This window comes from Lasiodiplodia theobromae, assembly GCF_012971845.1.
Source record: "Lasiodiplodia theobromae strain AM2As chromosome Unknown scaffold_33, whole genome shotgun sequence".
NCBI classification, from domain to species: domain Eukaryota; kingdom Fungi; phylum Ascomycota; class Dothideomycetes; order Botryosphaeriales; family Botryosphaeriaceae; genus Lasiodiplodia; species Lasiodiplodia theobromae.
The window spans coordinates 223,885-244,391 of NW_023336512.1; the positions used below are offsets into that span (position 1 = coordinate 223,885).

Here is a 20,507-nt window from a genome sequence, read left to right on the forward strand (position 1 = left end):
TCCATTGGAGACTCAGCGCTGGCTAAAGAGTGACTTGATAGCAGACGTTTGCAGCTTGAATGGTACCAATGAAGCCCGGGTGTTTGTGATTTTGTTAAGTCCGACGTGGGCATTTGTTGTCGGAGATATGGCGAGTGTTGCGGAACGGAGTAAAATTGGAGCGGGATTAGGCTTGTGATACAGATCGGTTGCCAAGGTGAGAGGACCAGCAGGCATTCTTAGAGAGCAAACATCGACTCTGACACAAGAGGTGCTGGAAAGTGGCCAGTGGACGGACAGGTGGTCTTTTCCGGTGGCCTGAAACTTGTGATCATAGTGCAGCTGACAGCGTTCGGATTAAACCCTCGGCATTGGTAGTTGAAGCAACTCGTGGATGCGGGCATTAGCCGAAGCCAGGGTCATGATGCGCCGATAATGAGGGGTAAGGCGAAGAGACAAATTGGCCATCTTTCGCTCACGCTGGTGCAGAGCCCTCAGGCGTCGAGGCGCTTGGCCAGATATGAAAGAATTTGTGGATACTGGAATGGGAAGTGAACGATATTGCGTGATGGCGTTTGAAAAGCACGTCAGCAGGCGGAGGGAAAGTGAGCAACAACGACGCGTGAGAAAAGACGCGGCCGCGTTTGAGAGGATGGCGCTTGCCTGGACAGGGAAGTGCGGCTCAACACCGGCAATTGCAACCCCACCCAGGCACTCTACATACCCATCACCCGACTGTCCAGAGCGAATTTTACACCGGCCATTGAATCGCCCATAAAGTCTTGGCTGCCCGCCTCGAATGTCTTCCTCATCGCAGCTTCTCCGGCTTCTCTCCTCCTTCGTACCTTGAACCTTTCGCCCCACGTCTCAATTGCCCACCATGGCTGCGAAACAACCAAACATCATCTTCATCATGGCAGATGACCATGCTGCCAAAGCAATTGGTTGCTATGGCGCTGGTATCAACAAAACACCAAACATGGATCGGCTGGCGAGCGAGGGCATCAAATTCAACCATTGCTATGTCACAAACTCGATTTGTACCCCCAGCCGCGCTACCATTCTGACGGGAACTCACAACCACGTCAACGGCGTCATGACACTGGACAGCAAGATCAACAAGTATCTGCCCAATGTTGCAAAGCAGTTGCGAGCTGGCGGCTACCAGACGGCCATGATTGGCAAGTGGCATTTGGGAGAGGGCACACCGCACGAACCGACCGGCTTTGACTACTGGACCGTTCTTCCCGGCCAGGGCGCCTACCACGACCCAGTCATGATTGATATGGGCGAGTCCGTAGTAGAGCGCGGCTACGCAACCGAGATCATCACGAAGAAGACGCTCGACTGGATCCAGAAGCGAGACAAGGACCGTCCCTTCTTCGCCATGTGCCACCATAAGGCCCCACATCGGTCTTGGGAATGCCACCCCAAGTACAAATCATGGTATGAGGAGGACATCAAGGTCCCTGACACCTTTACCGACGACTACAAGAACCGTGCGAAGGCGGCCAAGGTCGCCAAAATGCGCGTTGCCGATGACCTGACTTACAATGATTTGGGCCTGGTCCAACCGGATGGGGGGCTCGATGTCGGAGCGTCGTTGTTCAAGGGCTATTGGGAGCGCAAAATTCCCAACCCAGACGATGTGACAAGCCTGCGTCTGATCGATAAGGAGACTGGTACCAACTATACGTTCAAGACGAAAGCAGAACTGGCCGAGTTCAAGTTTCAGCGCTATATGAAGCGCTATCTTCGTACCATCCAGTCAATTGACGACAGCGTTGGCGAAATTCTGGACTTCCTCGACGCCGACCTAGAGCTCAAGGAGAACACGCTCGTCATCTACACCTCGGACCAAGGCTTCTTCCTGGGTGAGCATGGCTGGTTCGACAAGCGTTTCATGTACGAAGAGTCCTTCCAGATGCCCTTCCTGGCGCGCTTCCCGCGCGAGATCGCGCCAGGAAGCGTTTGCAACGACATCATCAGCAACGTCGACTTCGCAGCCACCTGGCTCGACCTCGCTGGCATCCGCATCCCTACATACATGCAGGGCGTCTCCTTCCGGCCTCTGTTACAGGGTCGCACGCCCGAGGATTGGCAGCAGGTGGCGTACCACAGGTACTGGATGCACGCTGATCCCATCCACGACGCGTACGCGCACTACGGCGTGCGCGACCAGCGATACAAGCTGATCTACTGGTACAACGAAGGCTTCGGGCTATCCGGCACTGGCGCGGGCGGCCAGGAGAGGGAATGGGAGCTGTTTGACTGCGAGAGCGACCCGCTGGAGCTTTTCAATGTCTACCGCGACCCGCAGTACCAGGATGTCGTGAAACGGATGACTCGGCTGCTGGACGAGAAAATGACTGAGATTGGCGACGAGCCGCTGCACAGGACGCTACTGGCGGACGCCACGGACGGTCTGAGTCGGTTTGATGATGCAAAGGCAGGGGTGCGGAATCACTGAGTGAATTTCGGAGGGGAATTGGCAGTTACATAGGTGGGGCCTGGAGTGCGGGGTCGTCGCTCCGAAGTGGATTCTTTTGCGCATTGCGGGTAGATTTTGCGGACGTCGTTGGGCGAGCAAAGCGTGGGCCGATAATCGGCGCGCATATTGTTGCTATCTGTAGCGATGTCAACCATTTCAAGAAAAAAGAGAAGGGGCAGTTTGAGTAGAGGAAATCAGCGAATAGACACATCGTCAATTCTCCCGTCCTTTCCCGGCTCTTTCCTGCGTCCTGCACATCCGCTTTTCCGCAACCGGTCCTTCCGCAACATGCTTCGAAGCCGTTATTCGTGGTTTGAGGACCCCCGCACCGGAAAACGGGGATTAGACAGCTCATCCTTGACCTCTGTGGAGAAAAGGAAGCGTTCGAGCACCGCGGGGTAGACCAGGGCCAGCACCAGAACCAGTTTAGTCGCCTCCGCATGGCTGACGTTACTGGTCCCGCCGCCCCAGCATGCGGGGCTGAAGCTCAGAAGCAAAGAGAGAAGGAATCCCAGTGATCGGTCAAATTGTGGTCTGTCGCTTGGCCTATCGCGCCAATGGATGCGTAGATGACGGGAGACGAAGAGGAGCCGGGTCGGTGTGGATCGAGGGGGGCTTGGGCATGCTCTTATATATATCGCTCCCCGCAGGCCCCGTCCATCAAGGTGTGAAGTTCCCTCATTCACGTCCTAGTACCGACCGGCTTGTACTGTGCCTAGACCAATCAAAATGGCGGACCGTCTGCAGAGTCTCAAGAACCACTTCAGCGCCAGCAGCGTGACCAAGGGCAGCTGCATGTGCGGCGCTATCAACTACGAGTTCAAGGGTATGTTTTCTGCCAATCGTTACCATCGCTCTCTCCTTTAGAATTCAGCTAACTTGATTACCCTTTCCAATAGGCGAGCCCAATGCCACCGCCCTGTGCCATTGCGTCGATTGCCACAAGTGGGTATGTATTGTCGAATGAAACAAACTTTCACCACGTGTGTGGTGTTAATCAAGACTTTCCTCCACCTCCCGCATCAATGCATTTCACTTCTGGTCCTTTTGATCCGTTCACTCTTTCGCTCCGGATTCCGCCTTCACTAAATCATACAAAATGTCTTTGTGTCCTCACTGTCCGGTCTCAATACAATATGAAATCTCACGTTTTCATCCCTCACGCACTCACTGTCATCTTGAATCCTCCTCACTAACCAAACATCAGACCGGCGGCGCCTACACCTCCAACGTCATCGTCAACCGGTGGAACTTCAAGGTCACCAAGGGCCACCCTTTCACCTACGACGCCAAGGGCGCATCAGGCAAGATCAACCGCCACTTTTTCTGCGGCAACTGCGGCTCCGGCCTCTACGCCGAGCTCGAGATCATGCCCGACGTCACCATCATCAAGAGCGGCGGCCTCGACGGCGGCGCGAAGGACCATGCGATCGGAGTCGAGTTCTACTGCAAGGATAGGCTGAGCTATGTCAAGCCGGTGGATGGCGCGACGCAGGAGCCGGCATTTGGAAGCTAGATGATCGATATCTGGTTAGGATTTGGTGAGTTGGTCATGTTCCGGGGATTGATGGAAGTGTATTCGTGTGGGAAGCGAACGGTTCCAGGGAGAGGAATGAGTAATATGGACGTATCTGAGTGTTGACCATTTCTCTATCAAAGTGAAAGACATTCAGTGAACCTATATCATATCCCTTCTTGATACGGCTTTTGCAGGAAGAGGAAATGGAGAGTAAAAAAAAGACGAATTTCTTGCGCGCTTGCGTGTCCGTTTGCAGAGGACGTGGAATGAGCTCTGTGGGACTGGTAGGACTTCATGTCATCTCAAAGCATGGCTTGACCCAAGAAATCTTGATACGAAGCATACTGTGGAGACGATGACAAGGAAGGAACCCGATTGAGTGACACTTTGACCAGATTAGCCGTTTGGAGCTAGTTCCCCACACGGCGGGACCTCGGCGTGTCTTATCAATAGGGCGGGGACGCGAGCGAGTGACCGAATCGTCTATCTCTTCGTTCCCTCCCCAACTACCGCGTTCTCCCAAAACATCAGAAATGTCGAAATCGAGCCGCCAAACTCGACGCACAAGAAGCTTTGGAGGCTGTCGAACTTGTCGCCGTCGCCACGTAAAATGTGACCAAGAGCGACCCCGCTGCCGTGTTTGCGAACGACTGAGCCTGGACTGTGAGGGCTACGAATCGCTCATCCAATGGACTCAACCTCTCGGTCTCGCCAGTTCTTTCTTCGGTGATGAGTTGGCACCACGCGAACCCGAGGACACACGGCAATGCAGAAGACTGCTGTTCTCTGGTAATTTGCCACTTCCCCGCTCCACCTTATTCTGCCTTCCCAAGGTGGAGCTGACCAAACGCTAAAGATGCCGAGAGGAGAGCAATGTGCAGAGAGCTTGTTACCAGTGCCGATGTTGACTACAGATCGAATGTCCTCCAAATGGAAGAGCGGGCCATAGCCGGAGAGGACACGGTAATCGAGGGGCCTTTCACCGTATTTCAGCTGGACACTGTTACTCGGCGCGATGAATCCCAGCAGGAGGCTCTTCCCAGCCTCATGGATGACCCTCTCGCCGACATAGAGCCGTTTCAGGTCGACCCGGAAGTGCAGTTGCTTCAAGAGTCATCAATCGTGCCGTCACCGCCGTCTTCATCAGGCAGTAATAAGGCACCTGATCAGCACGACGCTTCCGCATTTGATACTACCACAGCCTTGCAGCACGACGATCTTACTTCCATCTCGTTTCTATTTCCACCCGAGGACCAAAACGCATTTCTTGATCAACTACAACACTATCCAAGCGCTCAGGACAGAACAGACTTTATGCAATTCGCATTTTCTCCATTATCTCCCCAAGCATTGGCAATCCCTACAGGATCGGCCTCTCCAATTTCGCCAGAAGAGCATCTTTTACTCTCTCATTTCATGAACGATTTTGTCAAGGTCGCCTCTCCCACCTCAAACGGGAAATCTCCATGGCAGACGCTCTATTTCCCGGAAGCTTTAAAGACTGTTGGCCAACTCACCCTGCGAGCTGATCCCAGCGCAGCAAGCTTGTCATTGCTTTATTCACTTATGGTGATTAGCGCGTTCCACCTCGACAGGCTATCGGGAGCTGAAGCTGGCGCCGGGTATTGGTGGAAGATTGCGGAAACGTACCAAGCAAAGGCAATGGCCCACATACAGCTCAGCTTGCGCCATGAGGTTGTTGGTCCTAAACGGGCGAAGTACAAAGTTCTTCTAATGGCACTTCTCACCTTGGTAACGGCCTGTGTAAGTCATCAGTTCCTCCATTTGGCTGAACAACGCTGACACGAACAAGATTACCAACGGTAAACTCGTCGACGCACGAAAACACCTCCTCGATGCCCAGCGCCTCATCCACGTGCGTGGAATATCCAAAAAGCACCCTTCGCGCAAAGTGCAGATGCTGCACGCCATGTTCCTGTACCTGCGCATCATGGAGGAAGCCACCTTCGTCTACCCCATCTCGGCCAACAGCGAGTTCTTCCACAACCACCTCTCGCCCAACGCGCACCCCAGCTCGGCGCGATACCCATCGCTAGCGGCGCACCGGTGGTTCAGCGGGAGCGTCGAGGACGGCGTGCCCGCCAACTTCCGTGAGCTGGACGACTTCTTCGAGCGCTCTGGCCCCGCGCTGCGCCCGCTATTCGCTCGCACCTACGGCATTCCCGAGAGCCTCGTCGTGCTCAGCTCGCACATCACCTACCTGTGTTGCGAGATGCGCCAGGTGCGCGCGCGCGGAGGTCACCCCTGGGCCGGCTTCGACGAGGATTACCGCAAGCGCTGCAAGGTCGTCGAGGATCTGCTGTGCGGGTGGACGAAGGAGCAGCAGCTGCCTGAAGAGACCGCAACAACTCCTTCGTCATCCCCATCATCCTCGCCATCATCGTCATCATCGTCACTATCATCATCCCCCTCATCATCCCCATCCCCAACGCCCGCCAACTACACCAGCAACAACAACACCACCACCAACGAAGCCGCCGCCGCCACCGAAGAAGAAGACCACGCCGCGCAAGCCTTCCACGCCGCCCTCATCATCTTCTTCTACCGCGACGTGCGCGACATCAACCGCTTCACGCTACAGCACCACGTCAAGACCGTCAAGGCGCACCTGCTCGCGCTCGAGGGCCGCAAGATCGCCCAGGGCGTCGCGTCGGCCAGCGTGCTGTGGCCGGGCTTCATCGCCGCCGCCGAGGCCCTCGACCACGCCGACTTCGCCGACATCGTCGCTTGGATGCGCGGGTGTGCGGATAGGTATGGCTTGAGGAGTTTCGATCGCGCGGCGGATGTGGCGGCGGATGTGTGGGCGGCGCGGCAGGCGGAGAGGAGGTTGGGGGGGAGGGGGTTGGCGTGGTCGGAGAGGGTGTTGCAGCAGAAGAGCTTCATGATTTTGCCGTAGAGAAGGGGCTTTTGTGTGTTGGTGCGATTCTTTTTTCGGGTCAGAAGGATAGAGATGGTGGGGAGTTGTTGGAAATGGCGTAATTCGAATGGGGGCTTTCAGAACAGGGTGTGCACGATCGTCTTTGAATGCTCATAGACATAGAGATCAAAGGCGTCAAGAATAGCCCAGGAAATCGTATTATTTGTGCGTATTTCAAATTCTGCTTCTACGTGCTGTTTATCTGCTGATTCCGCTTGCCTCCAGTATAGACTGACAGTGGGGTGAGACTGTCGCCATGGATGGAACAGATTCCACTATACGCGAAGAGCATCTCCTTACGGTGGGAATCAAACAGCTCGGCGAAGGGCCCCATGCTCCAATGTGGACGTAAAGAGAGAAAAGAGTGCGTTGTTGCCGTCCGCGTTGTTCCGGATTCATCTTCACGTCTCGAAATGGGAGTCCATACCGGCAATGCGGGGAATGGTCCGGTCGGCGTGACGAGTGAGCTGTAAAAGATTCGGTAATGACCCAGTCCTTTGGGTCTTCATTATATTTAGCCCCACTGATTGGAAGATTGAGGTGCACACGCATATGTTAGGGCTTTGTATGCTCTACACGCGCGCTGATAAGAAAGTGGGTTCGACCAGATACCTGAGCTCACCGTCTTGAAGCTGGGAATTTTGATAGGCATCACTTCAACGTCCCGGTTACAATCTTTGGGTTTTGTAATCCAAAATTGCGGAAATATTACTAGAGACCCTTTTCCAAGATGTTCTGATAGCTAAAGCTCTATAATTTGATGATGATCGAGGACGGCCCGACCCTCGGCGGGTACCTTTGCAGAGGCAGGAACGGGAAGGCAACCCCGAGCCGACGCGCCGCATCTAGCCGCGAAGTCCGGGGTAACGCTATCAACACTATCGCGCTAGGTAAGCCATAGCGACGCCCTACGATGTTGGTAGATGCGCCTTATGGGCATGTCGCTCGAAAGTGGGAGTTGATATAATCATGACGGCAGGCTTCGAGGACCTGCAGCGGGCTACTCGGTTTTTTTGTTTTAATTCTTTCCCCTGCTCATAGCAGTATTCCATATTCTTGAACCAATATGGCGAATCGTGGCCTTACACTCGATCCTCATGTCTTCACTATTAGTGACCTCAAGGAGATTGGCAGCAGTAAGCTGCCAAAGATGTACAGAGGTACGGCTGTGTTCTTAATATCAAAGACATTTTCTAATCACTAGTAATCAAATGATAGATTACTACAATGAAGGTGCAATGGACATGATAAGGTAGACTATTGCGAGGACTGCCCCGTAGTGTTGTGTTGACTGTTATCCTCCAGCCTGCGCGAGAACGAAGAAGCCTACAACCGCTACAAGATCCGGCCACGCATCCTCGTAAACGTTGACACAGTCGACATTTCAACACACATATTTGGGACGAAAGTGCGTCTTCCCCGCAAATCGACTGTACGGAATACGCGGAACTGACAACAAAAACAACATGCAGGTTTCATTTCCGCTCGGCCTCAGTCCGACGGCCATGCACCGGCTGGCACACCCGGACGGTGAGCTCGCAACGTCTCGTGCCGCCGCAAAAAACGGCATCTGCATGGGCCTGTCATCGTACGCGACTGAGAGCCTCGAAAATGTCGCCGCGCAAGGCACGGGTAACCCGTACGTCATGCAGATGTGCGTTCTGAAGGACAGGGAGATCACGTTGCAGCTCCTCAGGCGGGCAGAAGGTAAGACTGCTCCATTGTCGCTCCTCATGCTCTGCGAAATAAGGCGTTGGTGGCTGATTCTCCCCGAACTGTACAGCTGCGGGTTACAAGGCGCTATTCCTCTCCGTAGATGTCCCCGTGCTCGGTCTACGCCTCAACGAGTTCAGGAACAAGTTCGTGCTTCCGGAGGACATGGCATACCCAAATATTCTATCCAAAGGCAATGATGATCTTGGTGGAAGACATGACTATGGTACGGGAAAAGAGCTCTGGTCCAAAATATTATGCATCATAGATTTGGGCTGACTTTGCATTAAAGATGCAACCTTGGAGTGGGAGACAGCAATCCCGTGGCTGAGAAAACACACAAAGATGCAAATTTGGCTGAAGGGGGGTGAGTTGGGGAGCTATTCCAGCCTTCTTGCGGAAATTAAGTTGACACTTGTTGGCAGTGAACACGGCCGATGATGTCGTACTCGCTATCCGCCATGGCGTCGACGGTGTTGTTGTGTCCAACCATGGCGGACGCCAACTCGACGGCGTGCCTGCTACGCTCGATGCACTACGGGAGTGTGCCCCCGCAGCGAAGGGCAAAATACCGATCGCAGTGGATGGTGGCATCCGCAGGGGTTCGGACATCTTCAAGGCGCTGGCGCTCGGTGCGGACTACTGCTTCGTAGGAAGAATGGCATTGTGGGGCCTAGCGGTCAGTACACTCTCACTACTTTCATAAATTTCGTTTTGATACTAACCTTACAAACAGTACAAGGGCCAAGAAGGCGTGGAGCTGGGCATCAAAATCTTGATGAATGAATTCAAGATTACGATGGCGCTTGCAGGGTAAGTGCTAACTCCTTCACGAACACTGAAAGTCTTTCCTAATATTAAGTATTCAGATGTCGGTCTGTCAATGAAATCAACAAATCGCACCTTTCAGTTCTTACTTCGAGTGGGATTCTGTGCAAGCTGTAAGCAGTAAGGGACAAGGAGTTACGGGTTTACCTTCCACGATCCAGGTATCAAAAAAGTATCGGACGTACATGTTATTAGCGAGCACTTATAGATAGGTTGGAAATCATTGCTACTGGAATTCCTCAGGGCCAACCAAGAGATACGATGAAGCCATTCTGGAAATGGGACAGTAAGATTCGGGATGCTGCGCTCTCAGATGAGCAAGTGAGAAATCCCGGAACACCAGGCGATCCTAAGTATGGCCCTCATATCGGGTTCTCCATATTCAATCTAGTTCATTTACTCTCTCTCTTGTATCTCTTCAGGGCTGTGAAGCATCTCGACAAACACCTGCAGACGTTAACCAAACCTCGTGGATCTCAGTCTACGCTGAGGCTATTGGCCGCTTCATAGTCAACACCACAAACTCTCGCTCTGCGCCCCACATTCCCTTGGGCCCAACACAAGATTCTACAATCTTAAAGCCGCGCCTGGTCCAATACGCGCCGTTATGGTGTTCAATGGTCCTGAGCCACAGCGTAAGCTCCTTCTCGCTCGTTGCTTCTCTTCCCTCTCTCGTGGCCGTCGCCAGCTCAACCGCTCGGACGCATTGATCCGCGAAGCCTTTACCGCGCAGACCGCGTACCGCGGCAACGGTTGAGAGTTCGAAGTCTGTATGGGCCTGCATTTTTGCTTCATCAGCGGCCTGAATTATTTTTGTAAAACAGAGCAGCAATTGCGTTCTTGAGTATCATTTCATTCTGCCTTACCAGACTTGTCCCCCAAAGCTTCGTCGATGCCGTTGCTATCGGTTCATCCGTTGCTCCGTCGAACATCACGGCACAGAGACCCTCTTTGCCGAGGCTCTCTATGAGCTCGTTATCGGAGAGGAAGCGTGGCACTGGAAAACCATCCTTGCCAGAAAATGCAAGGTTGACTAATTCAACGAGGATATGGAGGAACGCAGGCCGTGCCGAGAGGTCTGCTGCAGTAAAAAGTTCAATTCGGGTTGAGGAGGTAGTCTGGGAGGGAGATGACGCCATTGGCTGGATCTTGAGTACTGGCAAAGGATATTGGTTTATCCAAATGAACAGCTCATTCGAAGGCTTAAAAGTACTTTTTTCATAGGTGGGAGGCGATGAGTCATGCAAGAGTAGTCTAGAAAAGGAAGGACGGAGGTTTTCAGTGGCCCAAGTCGACACGCCCTTCATGTCAGTTTTTGCGCCCTTCAGTTCAATTTGTCCTCCCTTGGAATTGCTGTAATTGGCTCGTACCAGGTTATCCGACGCGCAGTCACTCCCCTTACCAAAAATCGATAAGGACAGCCATGCGATACTGCTACAAGACCTCGATCTGATTTAAATGTAAGCTAGATAGCTGTACCCCGAGAACATTTGATATTACTACAGAAAGCTTAGTTTGAATTTTGTCCTAAATTTTCTGCCCTGTTCGACTTCTGATCAAACAAATCCATGAGCAACTCTGATGAAGAGTAGTCCGCTGCAATGCACAACATCATGCCAGAGCTAACCAGACCTGGGCAATCAAAGTAGCGGATAATATTTACCAGGCTCTATCATACCTGTTACACACACTGAAAACACCTGCGTGAAGCTATCAGTATATTTTCTTCTAATTCAAATGGAGAGAAACCGAACCATCTTCAACTCGTTCGGTAATATACGGTCCAAAAAAACGCCGCCTGTGTCTCACACACAAAACGCCCACGCCATGCCAGAAAGAAGTATCGTTGGCTCTTCTGGGTATCTGATTTCCCAACTTTACCGTCCATCTTCAATCCACCCCACCAGGTCCCCTCCCCAGCAATTATTTCGGCGGCTCCAAAATCTCCTCCCTCTCAATGACCCTCTCGTCAAACTTGATCAAGAATATCGTCTTGCTCGGCCACATCTCCCTACCCGCACCCGCCTCGCCTTCCGCTCCACCTGCCGCCGCACCACCGCTGCTCGCAGAACCATCATCGACCCAATGCGCCGTGACGCCCTTGGTCGGGAAGCCGGCGCCATCGCACACGCCCTCGACGACGCCGGCGACGAAGGCGGCGACGTTGAGCGAGCTCATCTCGCGCGGGGTGCTGACGTACTCGACAACGAGCGGGGCGTTGTCCGTGATCATGTAGTCGGTGGCGGCCTGGGCGGAGCGCTCGAGGGCGTCGGCGGGCCGGTTGAACAGGTGCTTCCACAGCGTCGTCGTGATGAACTGCAGCAGCGCCAGCACGCGCGTCGGCCGCGTCGGGTTCGGGTTCGCCGTCAGCGCGCCCGCGACCGGCGATCGCGCTGAGAGGAGGTCGAGCAGCTTGAGGCCCAGCGGGTAGCCCTGGCTGTTGAGCCTGTTCGTTTTGCGGAAAACAGATGAGCCTTTTTCAGTGCTGGTGGTGGAGGGAAAGGTGTGTGGGCAATCGGAGCCTGCCGTACCTCTTCTCTAGGTCGGCGACGCCGGTGACTTTCCTCTGGGCGTAGGTGATCATCTCGACGAAGAGGTAGGCGAAGGCGGCGCGGCTGAGCTCCGCATTCTTGCTGCGGCCCAGATTGCGGTCGTAGATGGTCTTGCGGTTGGAGGGGTAGCGTAGCCCCGAGGTAAGGGAGCGCTGCTGCTGGTGTGCCGCCGCATCTTGGGCTGATTTGTAGGGTTGTGAGGCGCTCATCGTTGGGCAAGGGAGACCATCGTGGGGTTGACGTGGGTGCGCGGTGTGCTCGGGGAAGCTCCGCTGCGCGTCTGGTATTTGTGCTCCGCCGTTGCTGGCCACGTCTTTGCACAGTCCGGGCAGAAGTCCAGCGCTCACGTCACCACCGAGTCTTGCGCCTCAATTGCGTCTCTACTATGAAGAATCGTATTGGTACATTTTCGGGTATTATTGCGCCTCTAATTCCGACTGACTTTCTCCCTGATAATCCTTTTCCCTCTGCGCCCTCTCAATAAAGCAAACACCGTAAATGCTAATCCATGGTGAAGAGATAACGCTGTCTGCTCATGTGGCTAAATGCTAGCTTCACATCGCGTCCGGATCTGGCAGCCAGATCATAAAGTCCTTATCAGCAGTACACAGTAGGTTCATGCGCTGGTTGTATCCCACCACAGCTGCTTTGCCAGGTCCAGGAAGGTCCGTAATGGGTCGGAGAATGCGGTCAGCAGACTGCTTCGAGTGCAAGTCCCACACAAGCAAACCGTCGTCGCCCGAGCCACCGATCAAGAACTGGCCATCTGGGGAAAGGCAGGTGTCACCTTGGCCTGCCACTGTTCCAGGTGCAGCGTATTCGCCCGCAGCGCGACGCCCAGAAGTGCCCGTATCCCTCAGGCAGAAGTGTTTGAGGCTGCCCTCGAAAGCGTCCAGCGCGAAGTGTCCACCTCCAGTAGTGCCGAGCACGAGGTGCTTTCCATCGTTTGAGAATTCCAGCTTCGCCCAAGTGCGTCCCACAGATCCGGGCGTGTACTGCTGTTCCATCTCGTGCAGGTCGAAAGTTGCAAACGGTGGCTTGTCGAAATTGCGCACGTCATACAAAAGGATTGTCTGAGTTGGGGGCGATGCGATGGCAATGACGCTGGCAGAGGGATCATAGGCCGCAAGGTAAGGTCCGTGCAGCTTGAGCAAGCCCTGGCTATTGGGAGAATTCAGGGCCCATAGCCGTACAGTGTTGTCCTGCGAGCAGGAAACGAAAGTGTCGTTGGATGGGTTCAGTGCTAGGCAAGTCACTGTATCCGTGTGCCCTTTGAAGTAGCGAATGTACGAGTTATCGTGCGTTGAGAGGTAACGGATGCCGTCGTCGACTTTTGTGCTGGCGTAAATGATGCTTTGCGCGTGGTGTGTGAAGCGGGCGAGGTGCACGCCGTACTTTTGGCTTTTTAGCTCTTTTGCGTGCTTGCCTTCCTTGCAGTTGTATATCTGAAGGGTGTCGTCGTCGCGGGCGACGATAGCCAGCTCACCAGAATCGTCAAAGTCAAGTGAAGTCACCGACGTTTCTTTGTTGTCCGCGCGAAAGCAGCGAGTCGGCCGGAACCCTGCGACAATTTCGCTGACCTTTTGAGTTTGCGGAGCTCCGGAGTTTGTCGGTGTGCCCCCGGCGGCCATAGTGAGTAGTGGAGACAGAGGTGGCGTTCAACGCATTGCGCGACAGGCTGCTGGAAGCTGCACCGCTTTCGGAGCGGGCGCGAGGGTGTGTTGGTGGTGTGGTGGCGTGTCGGCTGCGGGCTGTCGCGGTGTTTGAGAAGCTCGCGGCGCGATGAAGCAATTCAAAGGCGCACGGACGCGCGGGGGCGATCATTTGGCCGAGCTCTGGGCTCCGATGCCGGGGCATGCAGGGCATCTACCAAGCAGCCGTCGAATATTTCGTGCTACGTAAGCAACGCAGCTCATCACCGCCCTCAGCAATCAATCTCCCCCCTCAAACACTTCTCAATTGCCTGCGCACTCTCGCCGGAGGGCAGCTTGACGTTCGCCATCCCAACTTCACCCGGTTCTCCGGCGCAGAGAGCGAAAGCACAGGGCGCGACCAGCCATGTCCACCACTTTGGGGTAAGAGCCACCCACCCTCAAGTACAACTTTGGCGCTGACTGTCTATCAGCTCGTTTATAGCAGGCGGCATTGCCGCATGCGGCGCCGTCACCGTCACTCACAGCTTTGAGACCGTAAAGATTCGGTGCGCCGGCCAGCCTTCTCGTTCCCGGAGTAGCCGCAGCTGACCCCCGGCTCAGGTTACAGTTGCAGGGAGAACTGCAGGCAAAGAAAGATGCCCCGAAGATGTATCGCGGCGTTTTGCATGGTGTCGCGACTATCGTGAAGAATGAGGGCCCCAAGGGCTTGTTCCGTGGTCTCTCGTGCGCCGTGAGTTGCCGGCAGCGGAAGAGCGTCATTGCGAGAGCTAACATGCCAACGCACAGTACATCTATCAAATGACCCTCAATGGTTGCCGTCTCGGCTTCTACGAGCCAATCCGCGGCAACTTGACCAAGCTCCTCTACCATGACGCAAATGTCCAATCATTTGGCATTAATATCTTCTCCGGCGCTACTTCCGGCATCTTGGGCGCTGCCGCTGGATCGCCTTTCTTCCTGGTCAAGACTCGTCTACAATCCTTCTCGCCTTTCCTTCCGGTTGGCACTCAGCACCACTACAAGAATGCGTGGGATGGTATGAGACAGATCTACAAGGGCGAGGGCGTGAAGGGCCTCTACCGCGGTGTTGGGCCAGCTATGGTCCGCACCGGTTTCGGAAGCTCAGTCCAACTCCCCACATACTTCTTCGCAAAGAGACGGCTTGTCAGGCACCTGGGTATGGAAGAAGGCCCAGCTCTGCATCTGGCTAGCAGTACCGCGTCTGGATTCGTCGTCTGCTGCGTCATGCATCCTCCCGACACGGTCATGAGCCGCATGTACAACCAGACTGGCAACCTCTACAACAGCGCATTCGATTGTTTGTTCCGTACAGTCAAGACCGAGGGCTTCTTGGCTGTCTACAAGGGCTTTTTCGCTCATTTGGCAAGAATATTGCCCCATACTGTGAGTACATCCCCCATTACCCAAGCAACTGTGCGGAGGTGGAGCATGTGCTCGGAACCTTATACGCAAGAAGATTGCGCGTGGTCCTGCATGCATCTTCGCAACCCATGCATTTCCTGCCACTGTAACAAGCCCTTCATATACATCTTGCTGACAATGTTATAGATCCTCACTCTTAGCTTGGCGGAACAGACCAATAAGCTCATGCGTAAGGTCGAAAACCGCTACTTCCTCAAGACCGAGGAGCTCTAAAGTGTATATCACGATACTTTTTCGGACTGTAAATACCATGCCACGGTTAGAGAATATGGCGCTCAGGCGAAGGGAGCAAAAGAACATTCACTGGTGATAGAGACGAGGTATTCACCAGTGCTGATGAGGCAGGCCCGCACGCAACGTAAGTACCTCTGATCAGGAACGACATTTCAAAAATTTCAAACCGATTCAAACTCCTATTTCCTGTCCTATCTGAGTCTGGACATGCACTGCATGGTCTTTCCTGAAGGCATAGGCAGATGCGCATTCTGAGGCTGTTGCTGTCGCGGCATGACTGGTAGCATCAAACCATTCACCAACATACATTTCGACTTGTTCGGACATATTGTCAGCCAATACTAGCGCATTTCGTTACTTTTCGCATTACCTCAAGCTTATTCCATGTCTGCCTATCTCGATATGACCCTGGCTGCGAATTTTTACGGTACCCATGTCCTACAGGATTTGCTTATCTCAGCCCCGGGCTGCAGCGGAGATGGTTCCTCGAGGCCACGGCTGACACAACGCCACTGAGCAGGAAAGTAGTGGCATGCTACAAAGGCCTCGTGCACAGCGAATTGACAGCTGTGGCATTAATCGCGTTGTTCAGGATGCGCACACAGGCCATTCATTCCGCGCGCAGCCGCTCATGCAGCGACCGGAGAGCAACGCCGTCGGATCTCGTTGGCTGGGTATAACCGCACAAATCGGGTGCTATCTCCGGACGAACATGCCGCTGGGGGCCTCGCAGCCGTATGGGCGGGCCGGGAAGCTTTGTGCAGCACCAGCGTCTGGCCCACGGCAATGTGCCACTGGTCGAGCAAGGGAGTGCCACGCACACTGGACGAATTAAGCCCTTCGTCGCTCGTCTTCCCCGCATTCTGGTGCAGCTCAACCCTGCACCCCGGCCGAAAATCACTTGCCCAACCCTTGCTCCATCCGCCGCTGCTCGCCTGACTGATGAGCCGCTCTCATCTCACTCTCGCGCGCCAGCTTTCTCTCCGCCACCATGCACTCTCTTCCACAGTATACCCTACGCCACGTACCGCCCTGTCCTGCAACGACCATCGTTCAATTCTCTCCCTAAGTGCGTGCGCGCTACACGGCATGCTCTTCCCACGCTTCCTCATACCAACATACAGGCCCAAACGATGGGCCTAAATTTGGACTTTTCGCTCCCAAGCGACCACACATCCCTCAGTATCGACTCTAATACGACTTCCGCACCGTCACCATCCATGTTCACCTTTCACGCCGCCGTTCCTTCCGCTCCGCTGACGTTCTCACGCCACGCTCACGCTATACGCAACGATCCCACATGCACTTCTCTCTCCTACTCCACGAGTCTCAACGACGAAAATGACGGCGCCGGCATCCGGCTCAAGAAGAAGCGCAAACGCACCAACAATGATGCAGCAAGCGCGGGTCCGATTCGCAAGAAGCGGCGGCTGCGCCTGACGCTCATTACATCGCGGCTCTCGCAACCCTTTGCCGTTCCGACCACGCACATCGCCGACCGCGGACGTTCGCGTATCGCCGCGTGGGCAAAGCAGCAAAAGAAGGCGCTATGGGGCCGGGCGCTGCTACGGAAAGCCGCGGTCCTGAACCGCGCAACTCTCCGAAGCATCGAGCTACGGGCAGGCCAGTCGCCGAATATAGTTCCCGCAGAGCTCGAGATGCTACTGCGGCGCAAGGGAATTGAGATGGCAAGGTTAGCACGGCTGCGTGGTAGCTTGGCAACGGTGAACAGTACAAGACCGGTCGATTTTCCTCTACCCCATTCGGAGCAGCAGCAGCAAGAGCCAGCCAGACTATTTAGTGGTGAAATACCTCGCGCAACAACGGCAGAAACAGCGGCGGTGGCGACGGCGGTTGCCAGACGTGTTGTAGAAAGTCCGAATTTCAGGTACAACTGTTACGCGCCGTCGCCGCCGTCTCCTTTGCGGCAGTCTAATTCTGAATCAATGGGCAACGAAGAGGAAGACAAGCGTCATCAAGCGCATGAGAACCAAGAAGAAACCGAAGTATCCAAGAGAGAGGAGGAGAAGGAAGAGGGCAAAGAGGAAGAGAACGATTCGGCCTATTTCGACAGTCTCATATTTGGCCTTGCAACCACCGCCGTTGCCGCCGCCGACTCACCCGCCTTGTCCAATAACTCGGTCTTCGTATCCGATTACGACCGGCTCGATGACCTGAATGGCGGCAGCAACGACGATGGCTTCGCGAGCTCTGTCCTATCCTCCCCCGGCCGTGCCAGCTCACCATCCACGGCTACAGTCGCGACGGCGCTGACTACGCTGACGGACGAGGACGAGGCCGCAGCAAGTCTAGACGCGGGTCGCTGTTTGTCAAACTCGCCAGCATCGATGTTGTTCTTTGATCAGCTGGCCGAGATCATGCCGGACGGAAATGATGTCGCTGCACCTGCGGCAATTTTGCATCCGCCACTGTTGCCGCTTGAGCAACCAGAGCCAAAGAATGTATCGAAAAGACCGCCACGACCCAAGGGGTGGAATCCAAACTTTGCGTCTGCCCCACCGCTGGCGGCTGCTGTTTCGGAGCTTTCGGAGAAATCTGAGAAAGTATAATGAGAGATTTTATGGCATTAGCACATGCATTTGCTTCCCAAAGCAATGAATGTGGCCCAGTAGGATGGAGAGGGTAGAAGGTAAGGTGCTTTTTCGGGGAGTTTGACTGCTTTCGGTTCCGTCTTGTCTCGGCTTTTCCTTTTTTTCGTGTTTTTGACTTCTTTTCATTCCCGGTGTCCAATGTGGGTTCATCTGCACCACGTGTGCAGGAATGGTTGGAATGTTTTCCTTTCCCTTTCGTCGTCGTTACCCCTCATGCTCTTCTGATCAAACTTTGGACGGAAGAAGGACCGTAGCATGGCAACGTGCGAACATTTGCATCTCTCGTGGAGAAAAGGGGTCTAAAAAAGGCATTCACCAAAGGTCAGGGGAACAGCATTATCAAAGCGTTGTCAGCATCGCAATATCTGGTTCACTCACTCAGCCGTCTATTCCTTTTTGTTCCTCTATCGATTTTTCATGACCCTTCATAGTATGGTCAGGCGATTTGATGTCTTTGGCAATTGGGACTTGGGTACCTCGGCAACAGCATAACAAGGATTACGTTCGGTCTCAGATTATTATATCTCCTTTGGGTGGCTACATTGTATTATTTTATCGAGCTATTAGCTATGTATGTTTCGCCTGCTGTGTCAGTCTTTGACCATGATTTTGCCTTCCGTCAACATTGTTACTTGAGCGAGGAGAACTTATCTGGAAATGAAAGCATGTCCTGGCTTTTTTTCACTGAAACGTCTGCCTGTTACTATTGCTCGTAGATATTCGCAAGATATTTCTACCGCAAGCCTCTTCTCTCCCATCCACATAGTCTCTTTGCAGGGTATTCCTAGATAACCTCCTTCGTAAAGTCGGCGCTAATAGCGGAGGCGTTACACAACAAAGCATGCAGAGTATTGCTCATCGATTTTTGAGATTTTTATCTTTGATTTCTTATCTAGCTAACGCTGTACACACCGTAACTCGCGCGGCGTAGCTCTACATAAAAGTACATAGCTCAGATCTCCTTCCTCCGAGCGACAGCTAGAAGGAACAAGTTGGCAATCGATATTGCAATCCTTTTAAATCTTGCTCCTCTCCAGGACCTCCTCAACCTTCTCCTTGACACCAGCCTTGCCGTTATACTCGCGCACAAAGTGTTGCACGACAGCACGGTCATCAGGCAGCTGCTGCGCCTTCTGCAGAATGGAACTTTCCCGTGGCAGACCCAGCCACTTGTGCGGGTACTCCCTGTAGTTGGAGGCGGGGTTGCTGTCCAGCAGTTCGAGCGTCGGCGGCGCTGCGAAGAAGCGTTCGACATCCTGCGGGGTGACTTCCTCGAAAGTGGCAGGCGTCCAGTTGGGGCGCTCCTTCTGGCGACGCACTAGGCGGGCAAAGACTCCCTCGACAAAGTCAGGGTGAGCCATAAAGCGCGAAGCGATGGCGTGCTCATGACGGAAAGTGTCTGTGATGCCCCAGGTCGGTCCTGCACGCATCTGTTCGAGGGTCACGAGCACCGAAGTGGGTGAGCGCTGCTGCATCGTGTCAATGGTCTTGGTGGCCCACGTTTTGATCTGTTCGTTGTTGGACTCCTTGAGCGTGGTAAGGGTGCCGATGATGTCACCAATGTTCCGCTGGCTGAAGCACTCGTCGACGGCTACGCGCAGGTGGCCCGAGATTTGGGGACGGGGGCTGGGGAGGCCGGTGACGAATTCTTCGATGGTGTTGTTGATGATCACGAGACGTTCATGGAGCGGGACATAGTCCTTGAACGTCAGCTCAGCGAGGCGAGCCTCAAGCTCGGGAAGAGAAGAGGAGTGGATGTAGTGGGTTGCGATGCCGTGGTAGCTGCCGACTGGTTAGTTGGAAAAGAGACTGTAAGTAGAGGAGACCTTACAAGACATCGGCGCCCTTAAGTTGCTCACTGGTCAGGGCAAGGTAAGTGCCCATTTTGCCATCCATCTTGGGCAGGAAGAAGCTTGCGCCAACATCAGGGAAGAAACCGATGGTGGTTTCGGGCATGGCGAAGACAGTGTTCTCGGTGGCTATCCTGAAGGGAGCGTGCACGCTCAAACCGACACCGCCGCCCATCGTAATACCGTCCATAAAGGCAATATACGGCTTGGAGTAAGTTGCGATGAGGTGGTCCAGCTTGTATTCCAGGGCAAAGTAGTCGCTGGACAGCTTCTGGCCTTTCTCGCCCTGCCTGTTCTGCGTTGCGAGCTCAGCAACATCACCACCAGCACAGAAAGCGCGGCCATTGCCCTTGATGATGATCACGTTGGCCAGCTGCGACTGAGACCACTCGAGTAGTCTAGGTATGATCTTCCGGGCCATGGAGCCGTTGAGCGAGTTGAGCTTCTTCGGCCGGTTCAGCTCTATGGTGCGCACACCATAGATTTTGTCGAATAGGACGTCATCGGGATCATCGTTCTCGAGAGGCCTGGGGATAGAAGTGGAGATCTGTAGGTGCGCGTTAGTAGCGGGCGGGGTGCACAGCGGCGGACTACACGAACCTGCCTTGTCGGAGGCATTATTTTGGCGCGCAGAGGCATGGCGAGGGAGGACGAGAGCGGCCGCGAGCTCCAGCTCGACGGTTGGGCAACGCG

General features: G+C 54.3%; 9 protein-coding genes across 9 annotated transcripts; 6 read left to right on the forward strand and 3 right to left on the reverse strand.

The window, feature by feature from the left end:
* Window positions 1–859: 859 nt before the first annotated feature.
* On the forward strand, window positions 860–2,449 carry LTHEOB_9715 (Arylsulfatase a; the record flags this gene model as incomplete). Its single annotated transcript, XM_035519333.1, has 1 exon — window positions 860–2,449. The coding sequence occupies one exon, from the start codon at window positions 860–862 to the stop codon at window positions 2,447–2,449; it is 1,590 nt and encodes a 529-aa protein (XP_035368604.1).
* A 750-nt stretch (window positions 2,450–3,199) lies between these two features.
* LTHEOB_9716 (uncharacterized protein) lies at window positions 3,200–3,986 on the forward strand (the record flags this gene model as incomplete). The annotated part of the gene is made up of 3 exons (XM_035519334.1): window positions 3,200–3,296; window positions 3,370–3,419; window positions 3,678–3,986. 3 exons carry the CDS (start codon window positions 3,200–3,202, stop codon window positions 3,984–3,986), a joined length of 456 nt encoding a protein of 151 aa, XP_035368605.1.
* A 1,665-nt stretch (window positions 3,987–5,651) lies between these two features.
* On the forward strand, window positions 5,652–6,906 carry LTHEOB_9717 (C6 transcription factor; the record flags this gene model as incomplete). Its single annotated transcript, XM_035519335.1, has 2 exons — window positions 5,652–5,753; window positions 5,803–6,906. The coding sequence occupies 2 exons, from the start codon at window positions 5,652–5,654 to the stop codon at window positions 6,904–6,906; spliced, it is 1,206 nt and encodes a 401-aa protein (XP_035368606.1).
* A 1,087-nt stretch (window positions 6,907–7,993) lies between these two features.
* LTHEOB_9718 (FMN-dependent dehydrogenase family protein) lies at window positions 7,994–9,585 on the forward strand (the record flags this gene model as incomplete). The annotated part of the gene is made up of 9 exons (XM_035519336.1): window positions 7,994–8,087; window positions 8,146–8,179; window positions 8,233–8,335; window positions 8,400–8,634; window positions 8,711–8,866; window positions 8,933–9,007; window positions 9,066–9,319; window positions 9,377–9,453; window positions 9,510–9,585. The coding sequence occupies 9 exons, from the start codon at window positions 7,994–7,996 to the stop codon at window positions 9,583–9,585; spliced, it is 1,104 nt and encodes a 367-aa protein (XP_035368607.1).
* A 1,806-nt stretch (window positions 9,586–11,391) lies between these two features.
* On the reverse strand, window positions 11,392–12,229 carry LTHEOB_9719 (Transport protein particle (TRAPP) component; the record flags this gene model as incomplete). Its single annotated transcript, XM_035519337.1, has 2 exons — window positions 11,392–11,914; window positions 12,000–12,229. 2 exons carry the CDS (start codon window positions 12,227–12,229, stop codon window positions 11,392–11,394), a joined length of 753 nt encoding a protein of 250 aa, XP_035368608.1.
* Window positions 12,230–12,574: 345 nt separating this feature from the next.
* Window positions 12,575–13,651, reverse strand: LTHEOB_9720 (WD repeat containing protein; the record flags this gene model as incomplete). The annotated part of the gene is made up of 1 exon (XM_035519339.1): window positions 12,575–13,651. The coding sequence occupies one exon, from the start codon at window positions 13,649–13,651 to the stop codon at window positions 12,575–12,577; it is 1,077 nt and encodes a 358-aa protein (XP_035368609.1).
* A 427-nt stretch (window positions 13,652–14,078) lies between these two features.
* On the forward strand, window positions 14,079–15,331 carry LTHEOB_9721 (Mitochondrial oxaloacetate transporter; the record flags this gene model as incomplete). The annotated part of the gene is made up of 5 exons (XM_035519340.1): window positions 14,079–14,095; window positions 14,146–14,220; window positions 14,276–14,405; window positions 14,462–15,079; window positions 15,245–15,331. 5 exons carry the CDS (start codon window positions 14,079–14,081, stop codon window positions 15,329–15,331), a joined length of 927 nt encoding a protein of 308 aa, XP_035368610.1.
* Window positions 15,332–16,572: 1,241 nt separating this feature from the next.
* On the forward strand, window positions 16,573–17,922 carry LTHEOB_9722 (uncharacterized protein; the record flags this gene model as incomplete). Its single annotated transcript, XM_035519341.1, has 2 exons — window positions 16,573–17,045; window positions 17,241–17,922. The coding sequence occupies 2 exons, from the start codon at window positions 16,573–16,575 to the stop codon at window positions 17,920–17,922; spliced, it is 1,155 nt and encodes a 384-aa protein (XP_035368611.1).
* A 1,058-nt stretch (window positions 17,923–18,980) lies between these two features.
* LTHEOB_9723 (Mitochondrial 3-hydroxyisobutyryl- hydrolase) lies at window positions 18,981–20,453 on the reverse strand (the record flags this gene model as incomplete). Its single annotated transcript, XM_035519342.1, has 3 exons — window positions 18,981–19,746; window positions 19,796–20,361; window positions 20,415–20,453. The coding sequence occupies 3 exons, from the start codon at window positions 20,451–20,453 to the stop codon at window positions 18,981–18,983; spliced, it is 1,371 nt and encodes a 456-aa protein (XP_035368612.1).
* Window positions 20,454–20,507: the final 54 nt, after the last annotated feature.